The sequence below is a fragment of the Macaca thibetana genome, chromosome 8 (assembly GCF_024542745.1).
Source record: "Macaca thibetana thibetana isolate TM-01 chromosome 8, ASM2454274v1, whole genome shotgun sequence".
Taxonomy (NCBI): Eukaryota; Metazoa; Chordata; class Mammalia; order Primates; family Cercopithecidae; genus Macaca; species Macaca thibetana.
Window position 1 is genome coordinate 110070181 of NC_065585.1, and position 24209 is coordinate 110094389.

The 24209-nt window shown below is 43.1% G+C and overlaps 2 protein-coding genes across 3 annotated transcripts in view; one reads left to right on the forward strand and one right to left on the reverse strand.

Annotated features, from left to right (window-relative positions):
- The window catches only part of MAK16 (MAK16 homolog), a 1030778-nt gene that overhangs the window by 112010 nt on the left and 894559 nt on the right, over positions 1-24209 (reverse strand). The gene's annotated exons all lie outside the window — the stretch shown is intronic.
- FUT10 (fucosyltransferase 10) overlaps positions 1-24209 on the forward strand; it is a 115730-nt gene that overhangs the window by 83943 nt on the left and 7578 nt on the right. For both annotated transcript variants that reach the window (XM_050802513.1, XM_050802512.1), the window contains exon 4: positions 6944-7779. In XM_050802513.1, coding sequence (XP_050658470.1) covers positions 6944-7779 — 836 coding nt within the window. The remainder of the gene's footprint in view (positions 1-6943; positions 7780-24209) is intronic.

Genomic DNA, 24209 nt, shown 5'->3' on the forward strand with positions numbered 1-24209 from the left:
AGGTATTTTAAACAGTGGAAATGTATTACAAGAATTGGTTACAAAGGGGCTGAAGGGCTGGTGGAGCAAAAGACAGGAAGAGAAGGTTATACAGAATGAATAACTGCAGGAAATCCCTGCTACGCTTGGACTGGAGAGGCACAGGAAAAGTAGCATTGCCCAGAGTGTGGGCTAGTGGGTCTCTGAGACTCTACTGTTGGGGGTGAGTTAACCGGGCAAGAATTCTCTAGCCAGCACTCCCAGGTTATTGTCACTGCTACTATCACTATCACCACTCTCTGCTTAGCTCATGTCACCACTGCCACTACTCCTTGATGCTACAGCTGATCTTATCACAGTCAGGAGTGCTAATGGTTGCTCTGCTACATGAGCATTGGAAGAGGTTCCTTCTCTCTTCCTTCTGAGACAGGATAGTTCCCATGACCCCCTTGCGGGCCTTGCAACAGGGGTGGCTTGTTTACTTGGCCACCATGCTCAAACCCCTTGCAGGAAAGGGAGCACGCAGGTGAGCGGGTGCAGGAGCTGGGGCAAGTGCTTTTGGGCACCAGCAGGAACAAACTGTGTACCAGCCCACAGCAGTGTCTAGGGATTGCCTGCGACCTCTGGAGCCCCAGAGGGCATGTGTTACAATCAGTGCTGTTTTAGCACGTGCCATCCATGGATGGCTAAGTGTTAAACAGCTCAGCGGAGAGTCAGTGTGACAGCCTCTTGCACCTAAGCCTAGTTCCTTTTCCAGTGCCCAAGAGGAATGAGGTCACACGGACTTGAAGGATGGTAAATGTGGAGGTTTTATTGAGTGGTGGAAGTGGCTCTCAGTGGGATGGGGAGCTGGAAAGGGGATGGAGTGGGAAGATAATCTTCCCCTGGAGTTTGGCCAGGGATGGCGAAACTCCTCTCTGACTGTCCCAGGCCAAACTGCTTTCCAACCATCCCTGGCCAAACTCCTCTCTGACTATCATCTCTGATGTCCAGTTGTCTCATCTCCTCGATGTTCAGATGCTCCTTCTCATCTCTCCTTTTCTGCCACACCGCTCTGCTTCTCTGCCAGGGGAGCTTGGGGTTTTTATGGGCACAGGATAGGGGGTGGGGCAGGTCAAAAGGCAACATTCGGGTGGGAAAGCGGGGATGTAAATTTCTCATTTAGGGCCAAGGGTTCAGGCTTGAGGGTAGAACCCTCGCCAGGGACCCTGCCCTCTTCTACCCAGTATTTCCCTGCCTCCTGTTTGTATCATTCCCACCTTCAGTCTTCCTACAGTGCTCCTACTTGTAACACCTAATTGCAAGCCAGTTGTCCAAGGAACCTGAGGAGTAAAGTTTGCAGGGTTTCAGCCCCATACAATAAGGAGCATAGCATAGAAGGTTGGACATGGAGCTGAGCAACTGAGAAGCCAATGACTCATGCAGCTTCCTCTTAGCAAAAAGTACTAAGCTGACTCTGTGCTCTTTATGAACCCAGGTTTGGCTGACAGTACTGTAATCTTGGGCAAAAGACTATTGTACAATAGGGCTAGTGTTTTAAATTCCAAAGGCAGGTGTGTCAGGGGCATTGGTGTATCTGGAAGAAATTTTTCTCCACTGGAAAGGAGGTCTCTGCTTTAGAGATGAGTTTATTTGAAGCATTGGCACATTGACCCATTATGCTGGAGATGCTTTTTTTTTAATTTTTAAGAACAAAACCTTTCATGTATATCATGTTTTGTTTCTTATAGGAATTTGGCATTGGTATATTTGAAATCATTCCAGAAAAAATATGAACGTGAAAAACAGCTTTATCTGCTGGCTTACAGTGTTGGTTCAGCATGTGAAAGATTAAGGGGTTACTCAGATCTGGGGCAGTGTTGCTAAGTGGCAGGTCCTTATGTGATCTGGAGTCAGTCTGGACATTGTGGGTAAAGGAGGGCAAGACTTGGAACAGGATATGAGTGAACTTCCACTCTTACTCCAAAGAGGAAGAGGAAATGAGTGGTTCACTTGTGCGGGTCCTGAGTGGATGGATGGGAAGGCTTGAGGGATTAGGTGAGGGTCAGTTAGCAAGTAAGGGAGAGTCCTTTCTTTCCCCTTTTTTACCTCATTCCAGGTCCCAAGAAGAATCACAACCTTTGGCAGAAAATGATGGTAATTTTTATTTTATTTTATTTGTATTTTTTCAAGACAAGATCTTGCTCTGTCACCCAGGCTGGAGTATAGTGGCATAATCACGCAAAACTCCTGTGCCTGATCCCCCCAGTTGACTGTGGACCCACTTTTGTTTTAATCATATCCTCTTTAATCTCTCATCTCATACCTTGAATCCCTGCAGCCTCAACCTCTTGGGCTCAAGCGATCCTCCTACCTCAGCCTCCTGAATATCTGGGACTATAGGTGTGCACCATCACATCCAGCTAATTTTTTAAAAACATTTCTTGTGGACAGGGACTCACTGTGTTGCCCAGGTTGGCCTTGAACTCCTGGGCTCAAGCAATCCTTCTGCCTCAGTCTCCCAAAAGGACACAACAGTTTTATGGTAAAGATTATTTTTTAAAACAGATTACCTTTGGATGGCATTCTGCAGGAGCACTTGTCTTTTCCAAATTAAGGCAGGCTGGGCTTTCCACATCATTAGTGTGCTAAAGCTGGCTAACATTTCTGTGGGTGTAATTGCAAGTACTAAGAATGAGTTACTCATTCCATGGAATCAACATTGCAGCAGGGCCCGTCATCCTTCCGGTCCTTTCCTATTTGCTGGTCTGATGTTCTTGTCCCCACCCGGGGTTTTCAGTATAGATGAGTGATTCACGCTTCGTTAGTAAAGTGAGGTTAATAATGTATGTTGCCTTCTGTTTTCACCAGTTTGTGTGGGAGTAATGAAAGAAGAGGCCATGCCCTTGCAGAAGGAGAGGGGCACATAAACACGTCCCGTAAAGTATGTCGCTCTCAGGCTCTTCTCTATTTCAGATCCAGTCTCCATAGTCAGCAATCTGGCACCCTTTGCCAGCATTCATTTTATTCCATTTCTATTCCAAGTTGCAGTTCCCTTTACAGTGCACATTAGTGCTAAAGATCTATTTAGCTGTTGTTTAAAGGAACGAATACATTTGTCAGAATTCAGTAAACACAAAATAACCCAGAGGAGTGAAAGTTTGAATCTGAAGTTGTTAAATTTAAGAGCAGTGAGCATGACTAGAAAACTAGTGAGCCAGTTGCACATACGTTAGTCACATTTTTATGGATATACCATAGGTTAATTGATTTTCATTTCTCTATAGACTCCAGTTCCAACTCTTGTTATAGTAGGCATTGCGCTGGAGTTGGGGAGAGCTAAATAACTCAGTTTTTTTCTGAGCCACATCCAATACCTTTTAGAAATTGGTCAATATTGACACTTACATTCTAGGCCATGATATCCCCAGTGAAGTAGTTTAGGTTGGTCATGGTTCTTTTTTTTTGCTTCGTTTTGTTTTCAAGACAGAGTCTCGCTCTGTCGCCCAGGCTGGTGTGCAGTGGTGCAATCTTGGGTCACTGCAACGTCTGCCTCCCAAGTTCAAGCGATTCTCCTTCCTCAGCTTCCTGAGCAGCTGGGATTACAGGCATGTGCCACCATACCCAGCTAATTTTTGAATTTTTAGTAGAAACAGGGTTTCACCATGTTGGCCAGGCCGGTCTTGAACTCCTGACCTCAGGTGATCCATCCTCCTCAGCCCCCCAAAGTGCTGGGATTACAGGTGTGAGCTACCATGCCTGGCCAGGTTGGTCATGGTTCTAATTTCAGTATTCTTCAGCACTTACCTTCTGAAGCTCTAGGCTTAGGAGAGAAGCTTGCAGGGCAAAATGACTTTTTTTGAGACAGAGTCTTGCTCTGTTGCCCAGGCTGAAGTACAGTGGCGTGATCTCAGCTCACTGTAACCTCTGCCTCCCCAGTTCATGCAATTCTTCTGCCTCAGCCTCCCGAGTAGATGGGATTACTACCACCATGTGCCACCATGCCTGGCTAAGTTTTATATTTTTAGTAGAGATGGGATTTCACCATGTTGGCCAGGCTGGTCTTGACCTCCTGACCTCAAGTAATCTGCCTGCCTCTGCCTCCCAAAGTGCTAGAATCATAGGTGTGAGCCATTGTGCCTTGCCAAAATGACCTATTTTTAATCTTCTCCAGAGAAGTTTAGTTTGAAAGAATCTGACAATCTTACAGAAAACCTATATTAGCATGATTGCGCAGATGCACACGCATGTGTGGTTGTGTTTTGTGTGGATGTATCTCAGGGAAGTTACCAGGAAATGCTTTTATAGATAGCAAACATGGGAAATATTTCTGGAACGCTAGGTCCCTTTAACTTTCCTGTCTATTAAGAAGTGTCTCCCACTATTAAAGGCAGCTGCACCTCTGCAGACTAAACATAATTCAGATGAATGCAGGAGACCTCATTTTCATTTTAAAAATGACCTTCATGCATGTGTGTGAATAGATTCTGCAGGCATTTTTGGCCAAGATTGTATGCAAGAGGGATTTTCTCCCCTTCCTTCCCACATGGAGATTCTCATATCAGCAGAGCTATGAGTGAGCCTGTAAGCCTGCATCTCCTAGTTGTCATGAGTGACAGGTTTGGAGTCCTGCTCCTATTACCAACACAGCCTGAGTGGACCTACGTAGTGGCCACAAGAGTCTAGACACAACTGCCTTCAGCTCTTCCTCTTCTTTCCTGATGTAGACCAGCAGAGATGGGACTTGAGCCCTGTCCATTCTCTGAAGCACCCAAGGCAGGCTTTGTGTCTTTCTGCTTCCCAGCTCTGCATCTGGGATCTTTGCTGAGGTGCACCCATGCTGAGCCAGGTTAAGAATCTTCCATGTGCCACCTAGCAGGTAGCAGCAGTGACTGGTGTTTGGGTCACTCACTCAAAACCCCTGTGCCTGATCCCCCCAGTTAACTGTGGACCCACTTTTGTTTTAATCATATCCTCTTTAATCTCTCATCTCATACATTGAATCCCTGCTTCTGATTCCTGTGGATCGGACTCTAGTACTTTCTCTCCCAGGTAATGGCCTTGATTCTCTGCTAGGCCTTAGGTGGCAACTTTGTGTTCTAACTCAATTTTATAGGTTCTGGTTCCTATCATTGGCCACTCGACCAGCTTAGACCCTTTTTGAGCAGCAACTGTTGTACTTCAATGCAGTCAGTTGCCTTTCTTCTCACATTCTCTTTCATATCCTCATGTTTCTCTATCTTAATGATTATTAACCTTTGCCAGCCATCCAACTCTATATGCCATTAGATTGCAAGTATATGGGTGAGTATTCTTTTTGAAGCCTAAGGTCAAATATAGCAAATGCCAATAAACAAAGACAAGCCCATTTTTACATGTTAGTACTTCATTGCCGATGATTGAGAATAAAAGCCTGTTATCAAAACAGAGGCACTTTCTTCAGCAATTTCTCTGTGCTTAGTATATATCCTGTGACATAATCTTATCTGATCTTTGTTTAAAAGCCTTTCTTGATTAATTGATTTCTCATTGACGTAGTGTTGGCACCGAAGAGTTTATCTATTTGTGGGAGTGTACACTAGCATTAAATAATTAATTTTTATGAGCTCTGCCAGAAAATGTTGATAAAGTTTTGTTTTGGCGTAAATATATATTTGGTATTTTTTTTTTCTGGTGGGTATTAGAAGGTGGATTTTTTTTCCCATTTCCTTATATTTATTTTTTAAAAACTCAAGGGTCTACAAAATTATCTACGTCAAGAATACTTCAGACATTGTATATTACCTATTGTGTTATTGTCTTAGTTCTTCTTTCTCAGTTATTGAAGTAAGTTCTCCCTGATTGGATCTCTACCCATGCAGTCAGGAAACAATCGCTTACCACATCCATCACTTCTGTCTGCACATCATCATGTTTCAGAGGTTTTTCAATTAATCCTGTGGATGCTAGGGTCACTCATAATTGTAATCCTGTTAGGCCTTCTTTATTTCTTGATGCGCTTGTTAATTCCTGTCCATCCTGCAGTGGTCTGTAACATAGTACTATTATCAGCTCTTTCGTCTTTAAAAGCCTCTTGTCTACCATTTTGACTAAGATTGATTAACTGCACTTTGCTGAAATCGATCATTTTGGATTAAAAAAAGATATCCTCTATATTTCTTCTGGCTACTTTTGCATGGTTTCACTTTTTTTTTTTTTTTTTTTTTTTTGTGATTACTCATCCTGCCGACCTGGTTGCTGTCCTTTTATGGCTTCCTTTCTCTTGCTCTTTTCTTTTTAAAGAACTATCTTTATCTCTTTATTTCTCCTGTTTTCTTGTAGGCAACACTTTCAGGAAGAAAAGCCCATTGCAGGAGGCAGTGGAGTAAACTCTCCTTTAGAACCTGGCCAGACACGACTCCCGTTTCCTTTTTCATCAAATGAGAAATGATAGTTCCCCCTCTTTGGTGATCCTCTACCTGAGTAGTTTCTGGGGTGAAAGCCTTGTGACTGACTGCCAGGCACTTTGCGGTGATACTGTAACATGCTTCGTGTGTGTGTGTGTGTGTGTGTGTATGCATGTATATGTATGTGTATACACACACACACACACACACACACACGTATTTTGAGAAGGAGTCTTGCTCTGTCACCCAGGCTGGAGTGCAGTGGCTCAATCTTTGCCTCTCAGGTTCAAGTGATTCTCATGCCTCAGCCTCCCAGGTAGCTGGGATTACAGGCAATGTGTCACCACACCCAGCTAATTTTTGTATTTTTAGTATTTTTACCATGTTAGCCAGGCTGATCTCGTACTCCTGATCTCAAGGGCTCCACCTGCCTTGGCCTCCCAAAGTGCTGGGATTACAGGCATGAGCCACACCGCACCTGGCCACATGCTTCTTATTCATAGCCTCAGACTCCTCTGTATTCTAATCTTACCAGGTAGACCCAAACTTAGCAACATTCTTTTGGAAATACTAATTAATATCTCATTTTCTTCTCCTAGGTACTGACTTTAACATAGACAGCTTACCTCTGCCTCGGAAAGCCCATCATGACTGGGCTCTTTTTCACGAAGAGTCCCCGAAAAACAATTATAAGCTCTTTCATAAACCGGTGATCACCTTGTTCAACTACACTGCCACATTCAGCAGGCATTCCCACTTGCCACTAACTACCCAATACTTGGAGAGCATTGAAGTCCTGAAGTCACTCCGATACCTAGTTCCTTTGCAGTCCAAAAACAAGCTTAGAAAAAGACTTGCTCCGCTGGTCTATGTACAGTCAGACTGTGACCCACCGTCAGACAGGGACAGCTATGTTCGCGAGCTCATGGCTTACATCGAGGTTGATTCCTATGGTGAATGTTTACGCAACAAAGACCTCCCTCAGCAGCTGAAAAATCCAGCCTCTATGGATGCCGATGGCTTTTATAGGATCATTGCACAGTATAAGTTTATCCTAGCTTTTGAGAATGCAGTTTGTGATGACTACATCACTGAGAAGTTCTGGAGGCCACTGAAACTGGGGGTGGTCCCTGTATATTACGGATCCCCCAGCATCACAGACTGGCTTCCAAGTAACAAAAGTGCTATTCTTGTATCAGAATTTTCTCACCCCAGGGAACTGGCAACTTACATCAGACGACTGGATTCTGATGACGGATTGTATGAGGCCTATGTAGAATGGAAGGTGAAGGGTGAGATCTCTAACCAGCGACTTCTGACAGCTCTCAGGGAACGGAAATGGGGAGTGCAAGATATCAGCCAGGACAATTACATCGATGCATTTGAGTGTATGGTGTGCACCAAGGTGTGGGATAATATCAGGCTTCAGGAAAAGGTAAGCAAATCAAAGGTGGGCATAGAGCCAGCAGGCTGGCCGTCTTGATGTTCTCTGCTCTCCTGCGTTTCCTTCTGTTGTTGCTACCTCATCAGTGTTCTTCATTCCTATCAGAGAGACCAGGCTCTGCAGGAAGGTTGAATGTTCCATTACTACCTTTTGGGACTGTCGTGAAGTTTACAAGCCCCGGACAGGCCTTCATTCCTGAAAGCCTTCATTCTCCTTTATTGTTTTTTCTGGAGGACCTCGTGCTGCAGGTGCTGGGCAGTGACACAGAAAGCTGCAGAAAAGGTGACGAAGTCCCAAACATAGAAAATTAAGAGTTCTTGCCAGGCATGGTGGCTCACACCTGTAATTGGAGCACTTTGGGAGGTTGAGGCGGGTGGATCACTTGAGCCCAGGAGTTCGAGACCAGCCTGGGCAACATGGCAAAACCCCATGTCTACTAAAAATACAAAAATTAGCCGGGTGTGGTGGCATGCACTTGTAATTCCAGCTACTCGAGAGGCTGAAGTGAGAGAATTGCTGGAATCCAGGACACAGAGGTTGCAGTGAGCCGAGATCACACCACTGTACTACAGCCTGGGTGACAGAGCAAGACTCTGTCTCAAAAAAAAAAAAAAAAAAAAAAAAAGTTCTGCTTATGCACACAGTCAATCCTTTAGCCTCTCCATCAGTGCCGTGGCGAAGGAGTACGATAATTTCTGCCAGACCTCTCACACTGACGCTCTGCAGCCTGCACTTTCAAACTCATTTTCATTTCGCTTGCTGCTCTGATATTTACTCTTTCTCTTTCTGGCACACACGTGCTTATTAATATAGAGAGAAACTACTCAAATAAAGATGAGGATAATCCTTATAAAAACTTTCTTAAATTGTTACGAACTTCTTAGTAATGTCTTCAAATTTCTAGATTGTGCTTGGTGTTTGTTTGCTTACTTTATTTATTTATAATGGGAATGAACCTACTTTATGTGTAACTGAATTTGTTCAAAGGAAATTTGTTGAAAGAAAAAGAAAGATTACTTCCAGCTTCTCCTGAAATGTTTACAGAGTGAGGTGGCCCACACATAGCACTTGCCTGTCACCCATCATTGCTGTGCCAGACTCTCATAGATGTGTAAGGTTTTATCTAAAATTTTTCTTCTTTTTTTTTTTTTTTTGAGACCAAGTCTCACTCTGTTGCCCAGGCTGGAGTGCAGTGGCACGATCTCAGCTCATTGCAACCTCCACCTCCCAGGTTCAAGCAATTCTCGTGCCTCAGCCTCCCGAGGAGCTGGGACTATAGGCATGAGTCACCACACCTGACTAATGTATTTTTAGTAGAGACGGGGTTTCACCATGTTGGCCAGGCTGGTCTCGAACTCCTGACCTCAGGTGATTTGCCTGTCTCAGCCTCCCACAGTGCTGGAATTCCAGGTGTGAGCCACCATGCCTGGCCTTATCTAAATTTTCCAAAGGCCAACAACTTTTCTTAAATATTTACATGTTTACTTTGGTTATTATATAAATTTTAGGTCAAACATAAACCTAAACAGTATGTGAAATTATCTTTAGGTATTGTATGTATACCATACAGGGCTTTCAAATACTAATTATGTATTTGGTAGACAAATTTAAAATATTTGAAATATATATTTTTAAGATTTTAAGAATTATGAAAATTTAAATTCTTCTTTCTTGTTTTGTATAACTGTTCAACTCATAAAATCATGTATTTTATGCTGACTGTCTTGGTCTGCAACATGAACACTAAATATTACATCATTCTTCTCAGAGAATGCATCCTGATTTCTGATGGCTTCCTGTATGATCTAATTTATAGGGCCATAAGCAAAAAATTAAATACACACACACACACCCCCCACTACCCATTCACACACCCACCCCTGTGAAAACATGAGAGAGAAGAGACTACATTAATTGTCCATGCTATACCAATTATTTATTCTCAAAATATGTCAAGATAGAAAACAGAATTTCTCAGGGTGATGATTTGCTTGGGCTAGGTTTCAAGATCATTTCAAGGCTTCAAGATTATATTCACAGAAAACTGAAATATGCAAACCCTAACTGCTTCTGTACCTCACAAAAACCCTATTGAGATAATTATTGGGAACTGGAAGAGAGGGTATGCTGGCATTGGTAAATAGCTTTTTTTTTTTTTCCGAGACAGAGTCTCACTCTGTCCCCCAGGTTGGAGTGCAGTGGCACAATCTTGGCTCACTGCAAGCTCCGCCTCCCGGGTTCACGCCATTCTCCTGCCTCAGCCTCCCGAGTAGCTGGGACTACAGGCGCCCGCCACCACGCCTGGCTAATTTTTTGTATTTTTAGTAGAGACGGAGTTTCACCGCGTTAGCCAGGATGGTCTTGATCTCCTGACGTCATGATCTGCCCGCCTTGGCATCCTAAAGTGCTGGGATTACAGGGGTGAGCCACCGTGCCCGGCCGGTAAATAGCTTTAAAAAAGATGTAGGAGATCATTCCTTCGGTTCTAACAGAAACAGCTAACTGAATGTGGCATTTCAGAATGCCCAAAGGTGGTATGATTGAATGTCCTTCTCTTTGGACTCATTGAGGAAAATGAGAGTTAGGCTTTTCTCCAGTGTGCTCTGATTCCTCCCAGAGAGGTGGTCAGTGAAGATGATTAGGAGGCTCTGCTTGCATTTTAATGAAGTAGTTCCAATTCCAAAATGCTAATGTGCTTATTATTGAAAAGCAGAATAAAACATTCTATGAAAGTAAATGAAAAGGTATTAGACCACTTTTTTTTTTTTTTTCCAGACAGAGCCTTGCTCTGTCACCCAGGCTGGAGTACAGTGGCGTGATCTCAGCTCACTGCAACGTCTGCCTCCTAGGCTCAAGTGATTCTCGTGCCTCAGCCTCTCAAGCAGCTGGGATTACAGGCACATGCCATCACACCCGGCTAATTTTTGTATTTTTAGTAGAGACAGAGTTTCTACCATGTTGACCAGGCTGGTCTCGAGCTCATGACCTCAGGTGATCCACCCACCTCGGCCTCCCAAAGCTCTGGGATTACAGGCATGAGTCACGGCGCCCAGCCACCAGTTTTCATTTGCACTTATTTTATGGGATTTGTTCTATATGGCACAACATATTCTATATGAACACAACATGTTCTATATGGCACAATCCCGAAGTGCTGGGATTACAGATGTGAGCCACCATACCTGGCCTGAAGAAGGTATTCTGTAACCCCTGAGTGATAGAGTAGGCAGAGGTATGGGGGACAAGGAAGTTCCCTATGAGTGTATCTAAGGCAGGTGTCAATTTCAGTAAGGACTAATTGCTATTCCTTCTTGAGTAAAAGGATTTTAGCCTGTCACTGAGAGACTAGAGGCTACACATTCTCCTCGAGGAATGGTGCCTTATTAGAAACTTCAGCATTGATCATTGTTGCTAGTAGATCAGGTCTTCAACAGTCGCAGTGATGAATTCTGCCTTTGAGTGAGAGCCAAAGCTCTTCTGTTCATGCATAGCCTCCATCATTCCCACAATGTCCTGTTCATGGGTCAATGGAACCAGTATTGGGGTAACAAAGGGACAGGCCAGCTGAAATCCAATGATAACTCATAATACCTACCTGCTTGTTGTGAGCTTTCCCTCAGTGGCTGCTTATTGGTGTGCATCAGTATCAGATATTGATTGGAGCCATGCTGATCCTGTATAGATACCAATTTCAGCAAGGCAGCTGCAGTTGGAACTACTGTCAGGTTAAGTTCCTGGTAGTCCCCTGACATCTGCCATTATTTATCTGTTTTTTTTTTTCAGGGGTCAGAACAGTAAATTAAATGGTGGTGATGGGGATTATGATGGGGAAAACTCCTTGGTCTTATGGGGCATTGATCTCTGCAGTTTTTCCAAGATGATGGTGTTGCTTCAGACTTACTATCCTATCTGAGGGGGCAGTTGTTTTTTGAGACAGAGTGTCACTCTGTCGCCCAGGCTGGAGTGCAGTGGCGTGATCTAGGCTCACTGCAACCTCTGCCTCTCGGATTCAAGCGAATCGCCTGCCTCAGCCTCCTGAGTAGCTAGGATTACAGGCATGCACCACCACACCCAGCTAATTTTTGTATATTTAGTAGAGACGGGGTTTCACCATATTGGCCAGGCTGGTCTCACTGAGGGGGCAGTTTTAAGGATTTGACTTTTTTTTTTTTTTTTTTTTAACCATAATGTCTTTTACCTCACAGGTCAGGAAACTTATGTAAAGTTTCTCCTGGCTGCTAAGTATAACCATCCCAGATACTTATTTGGTAACCAAAGAAATAAACACTAGGTGGATTCTCACACCCACTGAAGCAATTGGGCATAGGCAGAAACTCCATTTATCAACTGGCCATTATGTGCTCCCACTGTTATCAGGGAACTGTGATTTTAGAGCTTCGAGCCTCCAGTGACATTACCAACTCAGACCCTATATCCAACAGTCTTTAAAAATTGGAGTTTTCTGAACATTCTAACTCCCTGAGCTTTCTGACCATTTTCCTCAATTTTTGTTTAACTCTTTATTTGTAATTATTATAGGTGAATACTAGTTATATATATTTATGGGGGTACATGTGACGATTTGATACAGGCATGCAATGTGTAAGGACCAAATCAGAGTAACTGGGGTATCCATCACCTCAAACATTTATCACTTCTTTGTGTTAGGAACATTCCAATTGCATTTTTTTAGGTTTTTTTTTTTTCTTTTTTTTTGAGATGGAGTTTTGCTCTTGTTGCCCAGGCTGTAGTGCAATGGCATGATCTTGGGTCACTGCAACCTCTGCCTCCCGAGTTCAAGCAATTCTCCTGCCTCAGCCTCCAGAGTAGCTGGGATTACAGGTGCCCGCCACCACTCCTGGCTAATTTTTGTATTTTTTTTTAGTAGAGACAGGGTTTCACCATGTTGGCCGGGCTGGTCTTGAACTCCTGACTTCAGGTGATCCACCTGCCTCGCCCCCTCCCAAAGTGCGTGGACACAACTGCACATGGCCCTTTTTTTTTTTTTTTTTTTTTTTTTTTTTTGAGACAGAGTCTCGCTCTGTTGCCCATGATCTCAACTCACTGCAGCCTCCACCTCCCGGGTTCAAGCTGTTCTTCTGCCTCAGCTTCCCGAGTAGCTGGGATTACAGGCACGGGCCACTACACCCAGCTAATTTTTGTGTTTTTTAGTTGAGACGGGGGTTTCAACATGTTGGCCAGGCTGGTCTTGAACTCCTGACTTCAAGTGATCCTCCCACCTCAGCCTCCCAAAGTGCTGAGATTACAGGTAGGAGCCACTGCGCCTGGCCACTTACCCAGTTCTTGACAGTACACCCTAGCTTTTGCTGTTTCTCTTAGTATATAAGCTATTTCTTCTCAGAGTAGGGCCTCTTTCTCACTTAGGTGATGAATGCTGGTGATAAAGCAGGTGATATTAATTTTAACAGGGATTGACCACCAGTGATGGGGCTTTTATTGCCATCAGGTGAATAATGCTCTTTAGCGCCACTCTTGGTACCAACGATCTTAACCTGGCTTCCACAGAGAACAAAAAGGGAAGCAGAGGCATCTGTGCCGTGATTCTGTTAGGGAGTGCAGTCCTAGAGGGTTGGAGGGAGGAACAGGGGAGTGAACCAGGGAAGGAGGGAGGGCAATGCGAGGATGTTACTCAGCTGAGTGTTAAGTGGGAGTGATTGGTTCATCCTCAGGACCCTGCCCCTGAGATGCATATACTGCACTTGGGATCAGTCCTTCCAGGTAAGGAAGGGGAAAAAATTGATCCATGGGCCCTGCTTTCTCCGTGGTCCAAAATTTGCCCCACTGGTCCTAACTCGCTCCACATTTTGGGTTGCACGTGTGTGATATGAGTGCTGAGAAGAGTTCCACAGTGACCCAACAGTTAAATTCTAGGGCAGGAAGTCACATGGAAGGAGGTGAGGTGTGCTGTTAGCCAGAGCTCTGCGCAGGTGGAGCAAGGAATAGATGAAGTTGAGAAGTTCAGGAATGCGCTAGACGGTGGTACTCTTACCCTCGTTCATGCCTGCTCTCCCCTAGTCTAATGATCTACTGTTAAGTTTCTTTGGACGATACTCAACTGCTGCTGGGGTAGGAGAACATCAGTTCTTGCTTGTGCACAGTGATGATTTGGGTCTTCAGTTGCCTCCTACAAAATGGGCAGCCACTTCCCTTTCAGCCCCTTCTTTACATCCATTTCCAGAGGTTCTGTGTGCCACCAAATTCTGCAGCATCTTGTGCATGCTGCAGTGAACGTTGAGTTGCTTTTCTGCTTTCCCGCTGCTTCTTAGAACTCAGCTTTCTCACATCAACTAAGTCATTTGCCACCCATCTGTTAACTTTGCAACTTCCAAAATTTTTTGTTTTCTTTATCATTTTGTTTTTCTTCAGGAATCTATGCCATAATAAAAAACCACCTTACTGTCATTTTATGGGATTTCAGGAGGGAATTAAAAGTGTGTGTCTAGTCAATCATTTTTATTTGAAAGTCTCCAATTGATTGATTGATTGAGACAGGGTCTCTATCACCCAGGCTGGAGTACAGTAGTGCGATCTCAGCTCACTGTAACCTCCAACTCCCAGGCTTGAGTGGTCCTCCCACCTCAGCCTCCCAAGTAGCTGGGACTTCAGGCGCATGCCACCATGCCTAGCAAATTTTTGTATTTTTTGTAGAGATGGAGTTTTGCCATGTTGCCCAGGCTGGTCTCAAAGTCCTTAGCTCAAGCAATGCGCCCGATCAGCCTCCCAAAGTGCTGGGATTGCATGTGTTAGCCACTGTGCCCAGACTATTTTATTTATTAAACAAAGTAGTTGAAAAAAATTGTATTGAAGGTGCACTCTGATTTGGGCGTTATTGTGCTAGATAATGGTAAGCAAGAAAAGACATGGTCCCTTGTCATAGGGCTTACAATTTAGATAGACATTATTAAATAAAGGAATAAGCTTTGTGCACTGTGAAGGAAAAATTCTCTAACGTGGGAGATCTGGATACTTTTGATAAATATTCTACGAGAGTCTTCCAAAAGGCCATCTTAATCACTGGCAGCCAGCTGTTAGTACTACTGCCACAGTATCAGAATACAGCTGTTACAGTGATTCCATTAACTACCATGCTAAGATGATGAACTCGTAACAAACGCTGCATTTAAGTGCACTCTCTTCATTTTAAAGCTTTCTAGCATAAGATACCCTTTGGTACTAAATCACCACCAGAAGTAATAACCCTACGTCATCAAATGGGCACTTACTAGGAGAGCATGAACTACTTTACATGTCCTTTCTTTGAACAAACTTTTATCTACTATCTATGAAGGGTAAGACCTTACACTTCCTGTATCACCTTTCTTTGAACAAAAGTTTTATCTACTATCTATGAAGGGTGAGATCTTATACTTCCTGTATCACGATGTCAGTTGTTCAAAGATAGATGTACCTTTGGTCAAAATTTTTCTTCCTATAGATTAAACGTGATGTTTTAAATAGTTTGGATTTCTTTTTAAGTTAGAATGATAAGCTATAAAAATGGGTGAAGGCTTCTAGGAAAAAAAGATTTAGTACGAAAGGACTAAAAGACAAGATAGTTTGGTGATTTCCTGTCTGTATTTAAACTGAACAAAACAGACAATCTGTCTTAAGGTTAATAGAATTTACTTTTTAACTGGAGTTGCCTGTAGTAATTTTCCATTGCTTTATATATTTTATATGTACGTATAAAAATTTGATTGATTGATTGAGACAGGGTCTTGCTGTGTTGCCCAGGCTGAAGTGCAGTTGTGTGGTCATGGTTCACTATAGCTTCGACTTCCTGGACTCAAGTGATCCTTCCATCTCATCCTCCTGAGTAGCTAGGATTACAGGTGCATGTCACCATGCCTGGTTAATTTTTTAAAGTTTTTCTGTAAAGTTGGAGTCTCACTATGTTGTCCCTGCTGGTCTCAAACTCCTGGGGTCAAGCCATCCTCCTGCTTTGGCCCTCCAAAGTGCTGGGATTACAGGCGTGAGCCACAGTGCCTGGCCTTTTTTTTTTTTTTTTTTTTTTTTTTTTGAGACAGGGTCTCATGCTATCACTCAGGCTGGAGTGCAGTGGTGCAATCATAGCTCACTGCAGTCTTGAACTGCTGGACTCAAGCAGTCCTCCTTGCCTCAGCCTCCTGAGTAGCTGGGACTACAGTATGCATCACCATGCCTAATTTTGTAACTTTTATTTTTGTAGAGACAGGGTCTTGCTATGTTGCCCAGGCTGGTTTTGAACTTCTGACCTCAAGCAATCCTTCCACCTTGGCCTCCCAAAGTGCTGGGATTATAGGCATGAGCCACTGTACATGATCATTTTTTGTGTTTTAAGTTGAAGATGAGAAGGAACAATTCCAAATGGGAGATTATTAGTTATCTCATGTTTTCTACATATAAACCATCCATTTTCTTATTTATCTTCTCTTACCTTCTTAAAGTGGTGGTCTTAGAATCATGCAATGTCAGAATTAAAACTAGCTTAGGGATCACCTAATTCACCATCTCTTTAGCTGCAGAAACCTAGCATTTCCATTTGACTCTTGTTTTATATTACATCTCCCTGCTGAAATTCCCCTTAGGTTCATGCATATCATGCATATTGTCTCCCTTTTCTACTATATATATATATATATATATATATATATATATATAAAATATATATTTTTTAAATTACACTTTATGTTCTAGGGTAGATGTACACAACGTGCAGGTTTGTTACATATGTATACATGTGCCATATTGGTGTGCGGCACCCATTAACTCGTCATTTACATCAGGTATATCTCCTAATGCTATCCCTCCCCCGTCCCCACAACAGGCCCTGGTGTGTGATGTTCCCTTTCCTGTGTCCAAGTGATCTCATTGTTCAATTCCCACCTATGAGTGAGAACATGCGGTGTTTGGTTTTCTGTTCTTGTGATAGTTTGCTGAGAATGATGGTTTCCAGCTGCATCCATGTCCCTACAAAGGACATGAACTCATCCTTTTTATGGCTGCATAGTATTCCATGGTGTATATGTGCCATGTTTTCTTCATCCAGTCTGTCATTGATGGACATTTAGGTTGGTTCCAAGTCTTTGCTTTTGTGAATAGTGCCTCAATAAACATACGTGTGCATGTGTCTTTATAGCAGCATGATTTATGATCCTTTGGGTATATACCCAGTAATGGGATGGCTGGGTCAAATGGTATTTCTAGTTCTAGATCCTTGAGGAATCGCCACACTGTCTTCCACAATGGTTGAACTAATTTACACTCCCACCAACAGCGTAAAAGTGTTCCTATTTCTCCACATCCTCTCCAGCACCTGTTGTTTCCTGACTTTTTAATGATTGGCATTCTAACTGGTGTGAGATGGTATCTCATTGTGGTTTTGATTTGCATTTCTCTGATGGCCAGTGATGATGAGCATTTTTTCATGTGTCTGTTGGCTGCATAAATGTCTTCTTTTGAGAAGTGTCTGTTCATATCCTTTGCCCACTTGTTGATGGGGTTGTTTTTTTCTTGTAAATTGGTTTGAGTTCTTTGTAGGTTCTGGATATTAGCCCTTTGTCAGATGAGTAGATTGCAAAAATTTTCTCCCATTCTGTAGGTTGCCTGTTCACTCTGATGGTAGTTTCTTTTGCTGTGCAGAAGCTCTTTAGTTTAATGAGATCCCATTTGTCAATTTTGGCTTTTGTTGCCATTGCTGTTGGTGTTTTAGACATGAAGTCCTTGCCCATGCCTATGTCCTGAATGGTATTGCCTAGGTTTTCTTCTTGCGTTTTTATGGGTTTAGGTCTTTAATCCATCTTGAATTGATTTTTGTATAAGGAGTAAGGAAAGCATCCAGTTTCAACTTTCTACTTATGGCTAGCCAGTTTTCCCAGCACCATTTATTAAATAGAGAATCCTTTCCCCATTTCTTGTTTTTCTCAGGTTTGTCAAAGATCAGATGGTTGTAGATGATGTGTGGTGTTATTTCTGAGGGCTCTGTTCTGTTCCATTGGTATATATCTGTGTTTTGGTACCAGTACCATGTTGTTTTGGTTACTATAGCCTTGTAGTATAGTCTGAAATCAGGTAGCGTGAAGCCTCCAGCTTTGTTCTTTTGACTTAGGATTGTCTTGGCGATGTGGGCTCTTTTTTGGTTCCATATGAACTTGCAAGTAGTTTTTTCCAATTCTGTGAAGAAAGTTATTGGTAGCTTAATGGGGATGGCATTGAATCTATAAATTACCTTGGGCAGTATGGCCATTTTCACGATATTGATTCTTCCTATCCATGGGCGTGGAATGTTCTTCCATTTGTTTGTGTCCTCTTTTATTTCATTGAGCAGTGGTTTGTAGTTCTTAAAGATGTCCTTCACATCCCTTGTAAGTTGGATTCCTAGGTATTTTATCCTCTTTGAAGCAATTGTGAATGGGAGTTCATTCATGATTTGGCTCTGTTTGTCTGTTATTGGTGTATAAGAATGCTTGTGATTTTTGCATATTGATTTTGTATCCTGAGACTTTGCTGAAGTTGCTTATCAGCTTGAGGAGATTTTGGGCTGAGACAATGGGGTTTTCTAAATAGACAATCATGTCATCTGCAAAGAAGGACAATTTGACTTCTTCTTTTCCTAACTGAATACCCTTTATTTCTTTCTCTTGCCTGATTGCCCTGGCCAGAACTTCCAACACTATGTCGAATAGGAGTGGTGAGAGAGGGCATCCCTGTCTTGTGCCAGTTTTTAAGGGGAATGCTTCCAGTTTTTGCCCATTCAGTATGATATTGGCTATGGGTTTGTCATAAATAGCTCTTATTATTTTGAGATATGTTCCATCAATACCGAATTTATTGAGAGTTTTTAGCATGAAAGGCTGTTGAATTTTGTCAAAGGCCTTTTCTGCATCTATTGAGATAATCATGTGGTTTTTGTCTTTGGTTCTGTTTATGTGATGGATTACATTAATTGGTTTGTGTATGTTGAACCAGCCTTGCATCGCAGGGATGAAGTCCACTTGATCATAGTGGATAAGCTTTTTGATGTGCTGCTGGATTTGGTTTGCCAGTATTTTATTGAGCATTTTTGCATTGATGTTCATCGGGGATATTGGTCTAAAATTCTTTTTTTTTGTTGTGTCTCTGCCAGGCTTTGGTATCAGGATGATGTTGGCCTCATAAAATGAGTTAGGGAGGATTCCTTCTTTTTCCATTGATTGGAATAGTTTCAAAAGGAATGGTACCAGCTCCTCCTTGTAACTCTGGTAGAATTCAGCTGTGAATCCATCTGGTCCTGGAATTTTTTTGGTTGGTATGCTATTAATTATTGCCTCAATATCAGAGCCTGCTATTGGTCTATTCAGGGATTCAACTTCTTCCTGATTTAGTCTTGGGAGAGTGTACGTGTCCAGGAATTTATCCGTTTCTTCTAGGTTTTCTAGTTTATTTGCGTAGAGGTGTTTATAGTATTCTCTGATGGTAGTTTGTATTTCTGTGGGATCAGTGGTGATATACCCTTTATCATTTTTTATTGCATCTATTTGATTCTTTTCTCTTTTATTCTTTATTAGTCTTGCTAGTGGTCTATCAATTTTTTTGATCTTTTCAAAACACCAGCTCCTGGATTCATTGATTTTTTTTGGAGGGTTTTTTGTGTCTCTATCTCCTTCAGTTCTGCTCTGATCTTAGTTATTTCTTGTCTTCTGCTAGCTTTTGTGTTTGCTCTTGCTTCTCTAGTTCTTTTAACTGTGATGTTAGGGTGTTGATTTTAGATCTTTCCTGCTTTCTCTTGTGGGCATTTAGTGCTATAAATTTCCCTCTACACACTGCTTTAAATGTGTCCCAGAGATTCTGGTACATTGTATCTTTGTTCTCACTGGTTTCAAAGAACATCTTTATTTCTGCCTTCATTTCGTTATGTACCCAGTAGTTATTCAGGAGCAGGTTGTTCAGTTTCCATGTAGTTGAGTGGTTTGGATTGAGTTTCTTAGTCCTGAGTTCTAGTTTGATTGCACTGTGGTCTGAGAGACAGTTTGTTGTGATTTCTGTTCTTTCACATTTGCTGAGGAGTGCTTTACTTCCAACTATGTGGTCAATTTTGGAATAAGTGAGATGTGGTGCTGAGAAGAATGTATATTCTGTTGATTTGGGGTGGAGAGTTCTGTAGATGTCTATTAGGTCTGCTTGGTGCAGAGATGAGCTCAAGTCCTGGATATTCTTGTTAACCTTCTGTCTTGTTGATCTGTCTTATTTGAGAGTGGGGTGTTAAAGTCTCCCATTATTATTGTGTGGGAGTCTAAGTCTCTTTGTAAGTCTCTAAGGACTTGCTTTATGAATCTGGGTGCTCCTGTATTGGGTGCATATATATTTAGGATAGTTAGCTCTTCTTATTGAATTGATCCCTTTACTGTTATGTAATGGCCTTCTTTGTCTCTTTTGATCTTTGTTGGTTTAAAGTCTGTTTTATCAGAGACTAGGATTGCAACCCCTGCCTTTTTTTGTTTTCCATTTGCTTGGTACATCTTCCTCCTTCCCTTTATTTTGAGCCTATGTGTGTCTCTGCACGTGAGATGGGTCCCCTGAATACAGCAAACTGATGGGTCTTGACTCTTTATCCAGTTTGCCAGTCTGTGTCTTTTAATTGGACCCTTTAGCCCATTTACATTTAAGGTTAATATTGTTATGTGTGAATTCGATCTTTTCATTATGATGTTAGCTGGTTATTTTGCTCGTTAGTTGATGCAGTTTCTTCCTAGCATCAGTGGTCTTTATATTTTGGCATGTTTTTGCAATGGCTGGTACCGGTTGTTCCTTTCCACGTTTAGTGCTTCCCTCAGGAGCTCTTTTAGGGCAGGCCTGGTGGTGACAAAATCTTTCAGCATTTGCTTTTCTGTAAAGGATTTTATTTCTCTTTCACTTATAAACTTAGTTTGTCTGGATATGAAATTCTGGGTTGAAAATTCTTTTCTTTAAGAATGTTGAATATTGGCCCCCACTCTCTTCTGGCTTGTAGGGTTTCTGCCAAGCGATCTGCTGTTAGTCTGATGGGCTTCCCTTTGTGGGTAACCTGACCTTTCTCTCTGGCTGCCCTTAACATTTTTTCCTTCGTTTCAACTTTGGTGAATCTGACAATTATGTATCTTGGAGTTGCTCTTCTCGAGGAGTGTCTTTGTGGCGTTCTCTGTATTTCCTGAATTTGAATGTTGGCCTGCCTTACTAGATTGGGGAAGTTCTCCTGGATAATATCCTGCCGAGTGTTTTCCAACTTGGTTCCATTCTCCCCGTCACTTTCAGGTACACCAATCAGACATAGATTTGGTCTTTTCACATAATCCCACATTTCTTGGAGGCTTTGTTCATTTCTTTTCACTCTTTTTTCTCTTAACTTCTCTTCTCGCTTCATTTCATTCATTTGATCTTCAATCACTGATACTCTTTCTTCCAGTTGATCGAGTCAGTTACTGAAGCTTGTGCATTTGTCTCGTAGTTCTCATGTCATGGTGTTCATCTATCAGTTTGTTTATGGACTTCTCTGCATTGGTTATTCTAGTTATCCATTCGTCAAATCTTTTTTCAAGGTTTTTAGTTTCTTTGTGCTGGGTTTGTGGTTCCTCCTTTAGCTCTGAGAAGTTTGATCGACTGAAGTCTTCTCTGAACTCGTTAAAGTCAGTCTCCGTCCAGGTTTGTTCCGTTGCTGGCAAGGAGCTGCGTTCCTTTGGAGGGGGAGAGGCGCTCTGATTTTTTGAATTTTTAGCTTTTCTGCACTGCTTTTTCCCCTTCTTTGTGGTTTTTATCTACCTTTGGTCTTTGATGATGGTGATGTACAGATAGGGTTTTAGTGTGGATGTCCTCTCGGTTTGTTAGTTTTCCTTCTAACAGTCAGGACCCTCAGCTGCAGGTCTGTTGGAGTTTGCTTGAGGTCCACTCCAGTTAGGCTACTCCAAGTTAGGGTCTCCCAATTGGGCTACTCGAGGGTCAGGGACCTACTTGAGCAGTCAGTCTGTCCGTTCTCAGATCTCAACCTCTGTGTTGGGAGAATCACTACTCTCTTCAAAGCTGTCAGACAGGGACATTTACATCTGCAGAGATTTCTGCTGCTTTTGTTTAGCTATGCCCTGTCCCCAGAGGTGGAGTTAACAGAGGCACGCAGGCCTCCTTGAGCTTAGGAGGCCTCCTTGAGCTCAGTGGCTTCCCGGTCGCTTTGTTTACCTACTTAAGCCTCAGCAATGGCAGGTGCCCCTACCCCAGCCTCCCTGCTGCCTTGCAGTTAGATCTCAGACTGCTGTGCTAGCAATGAGGGAGGCTCCGTGGGTGTGGGACCCTCTGAGCCAGGCACAGGATATAATCTCCTGGTGTGCTGTTTGCTAAGACCCTTGGAAAAGTGCAGTATTAGGTGGGAGTGACCCGATTTTTCAGGTGTTGTGTGTCACGGTTTCCCTTGGCTAGGAAAAGGAATTCCCTTCCCCCTTGCGCTTCCCGGGTGAGGCGATGCCTTGCCCTGCTTCGGCTCTTGCTCGTTGGGCTGCACCTACTGTCCTGCACCGACTGTCCAACACACCCCAGTGAGATGAACTTGGTACCTCAGTTGGAAATGCAGAAATCACCCCTCTTCTGTGTCGCTCATGCTGGGAGCTGGAGGCTGGAGCTGTTCCTATTCAGCCATCTTGGCGCCCCCCTCAATTTTTTTTTCTTTTTTTAGACAGAGTCTCGCTCTGTTGCCCAGGCTGGAGTGCAGTGGTATGATCTTGGCTCACTGCAACCTCTGCCTCCTGGATTCAAGCAATTATCCTGTCTCAGCATCCTGACTAGCTGGGACTACAGGTGCATGCCACCACGCCTGGCTAAGTTTTGTATTTTTAGTAGAGACGGGGTTTTGCCATGTTGGCCAGGCTGGTCTAGAACTCTTGACCTCGTGATCCACCTGCCTCAGCCTCCCAAAGTGCTGGGATTACAGATGTGAGCCACCGCGCCCAGCCTTCTACTATATTCTTTAACATATTAATGGTAGTTTAAAGTTCCTGCCTGATAGTTCCAACATCTGAGTCATTTATGAGTCTGGTTCTGTTGATGGCTTTATCTCTTGATAGTGGTTTTTTTTTTTTTTCCTCTTTTTATGTGTTTCATGATTTTTTTTTTTTTTTTTGATTCCTGGACATTATGTACAAGCACATAGAGACTGAGATCAATGTTTATGTGTGGCAATGGACATGCCTGTTTTCTGTCAAGGCTGTTAATGTGTGTGGGTGGGGGAGGAGGGATGTGTATTATTCCATTTTCCCACTGCTTATAAAGAACCAACCAAGACTGGGTAGTTTATAAGGAAACAGGTTTAATTGACTCACAGTTCTGCATGGCGAGGGAGGCCTTGGGAAACTTAGAATCATGGTGGAAAGCAAAGTGAGGAAGCAAACACATCTTACCATGGCAAAGCAGGAGGGGAAGAAGGGAGAGAGGGAGAGAGAGAGGAAATGCCACACATTTAAACCATCAGATCTCGTGAGAACTCACTATCACGACAACAGCATGGGGGAGCTCACCCCCATGATCCAATCGCCTCCCACCAGTTCCCTCCCTTGACACATGGGGATTACAATTCAAGATGACATTTGGGTGGGGACACAAAACCAAACCATATTAGGGAGGTAGAGTCAGTTTAGTAAAGAGTTGAGCTAGATTTGGATTTTGTGTTGCTATTGTTACCTTTTGTGCTCCCCAGGTTTCAAGTGTTTCCAGTAATAATAATTATCCAGTAGCTAAGCACTGGTATTGCCTATGTTTAAAGTGGGGCCTGGGGTGTTAAAGAGTTTTTCTCAGTATTTCTCCTCCACCCTCAGCTTTTAGCAATTCCTGCATTGCTATGCTACAGATGAGGTCTATTTCAATATTCTTGCTTCTCCCCACCAGCAAACTCCTGTTACTCATTCCTTAGCAGTAGGCTTATGTTGGGAGTAGGGCAACTTCTTTGCTATCTTCACAGCCTCAGGCTTAGGCAGATTCTAGATTCCTGGGTCTCAGGGGTGAAGCTTTTCCAGTGTCCTTGCCTCTTCTTCCATTGGCAGCCAAGCTCTGCCTTGTATCTGTGGTTAGTTTGGAGGGAGAGTTTATGCCCCTCTCCAGTGGTGTAACTTCTGGTACCATGATAGGATCCTAGGCCCAAAATGGTTTCCATCCTGCCCCCAACCATGAGAAAGAGGAGTTCTACTTCTCCCTCTCCCCCAGAAGTAATAGATTTTTCCCTTGGATCTGGGAGCAGAAGGGTGTGCTACCGCTCCCGCAGTGGCTTAAGGCTTTTACATTTATGAGGAAAAGGTCTGGGGAGGGTGGAGAGGCTTCCTGAATGTCCCCTAGCAGAGAAAGATCATCCACCGTGCTGTGCCAAGGAGGGGGATCCTTTCCAATCCTGTGCTGCCCCCAGTCTTCCTTCTGAGCATTTGATGAGGCCCATA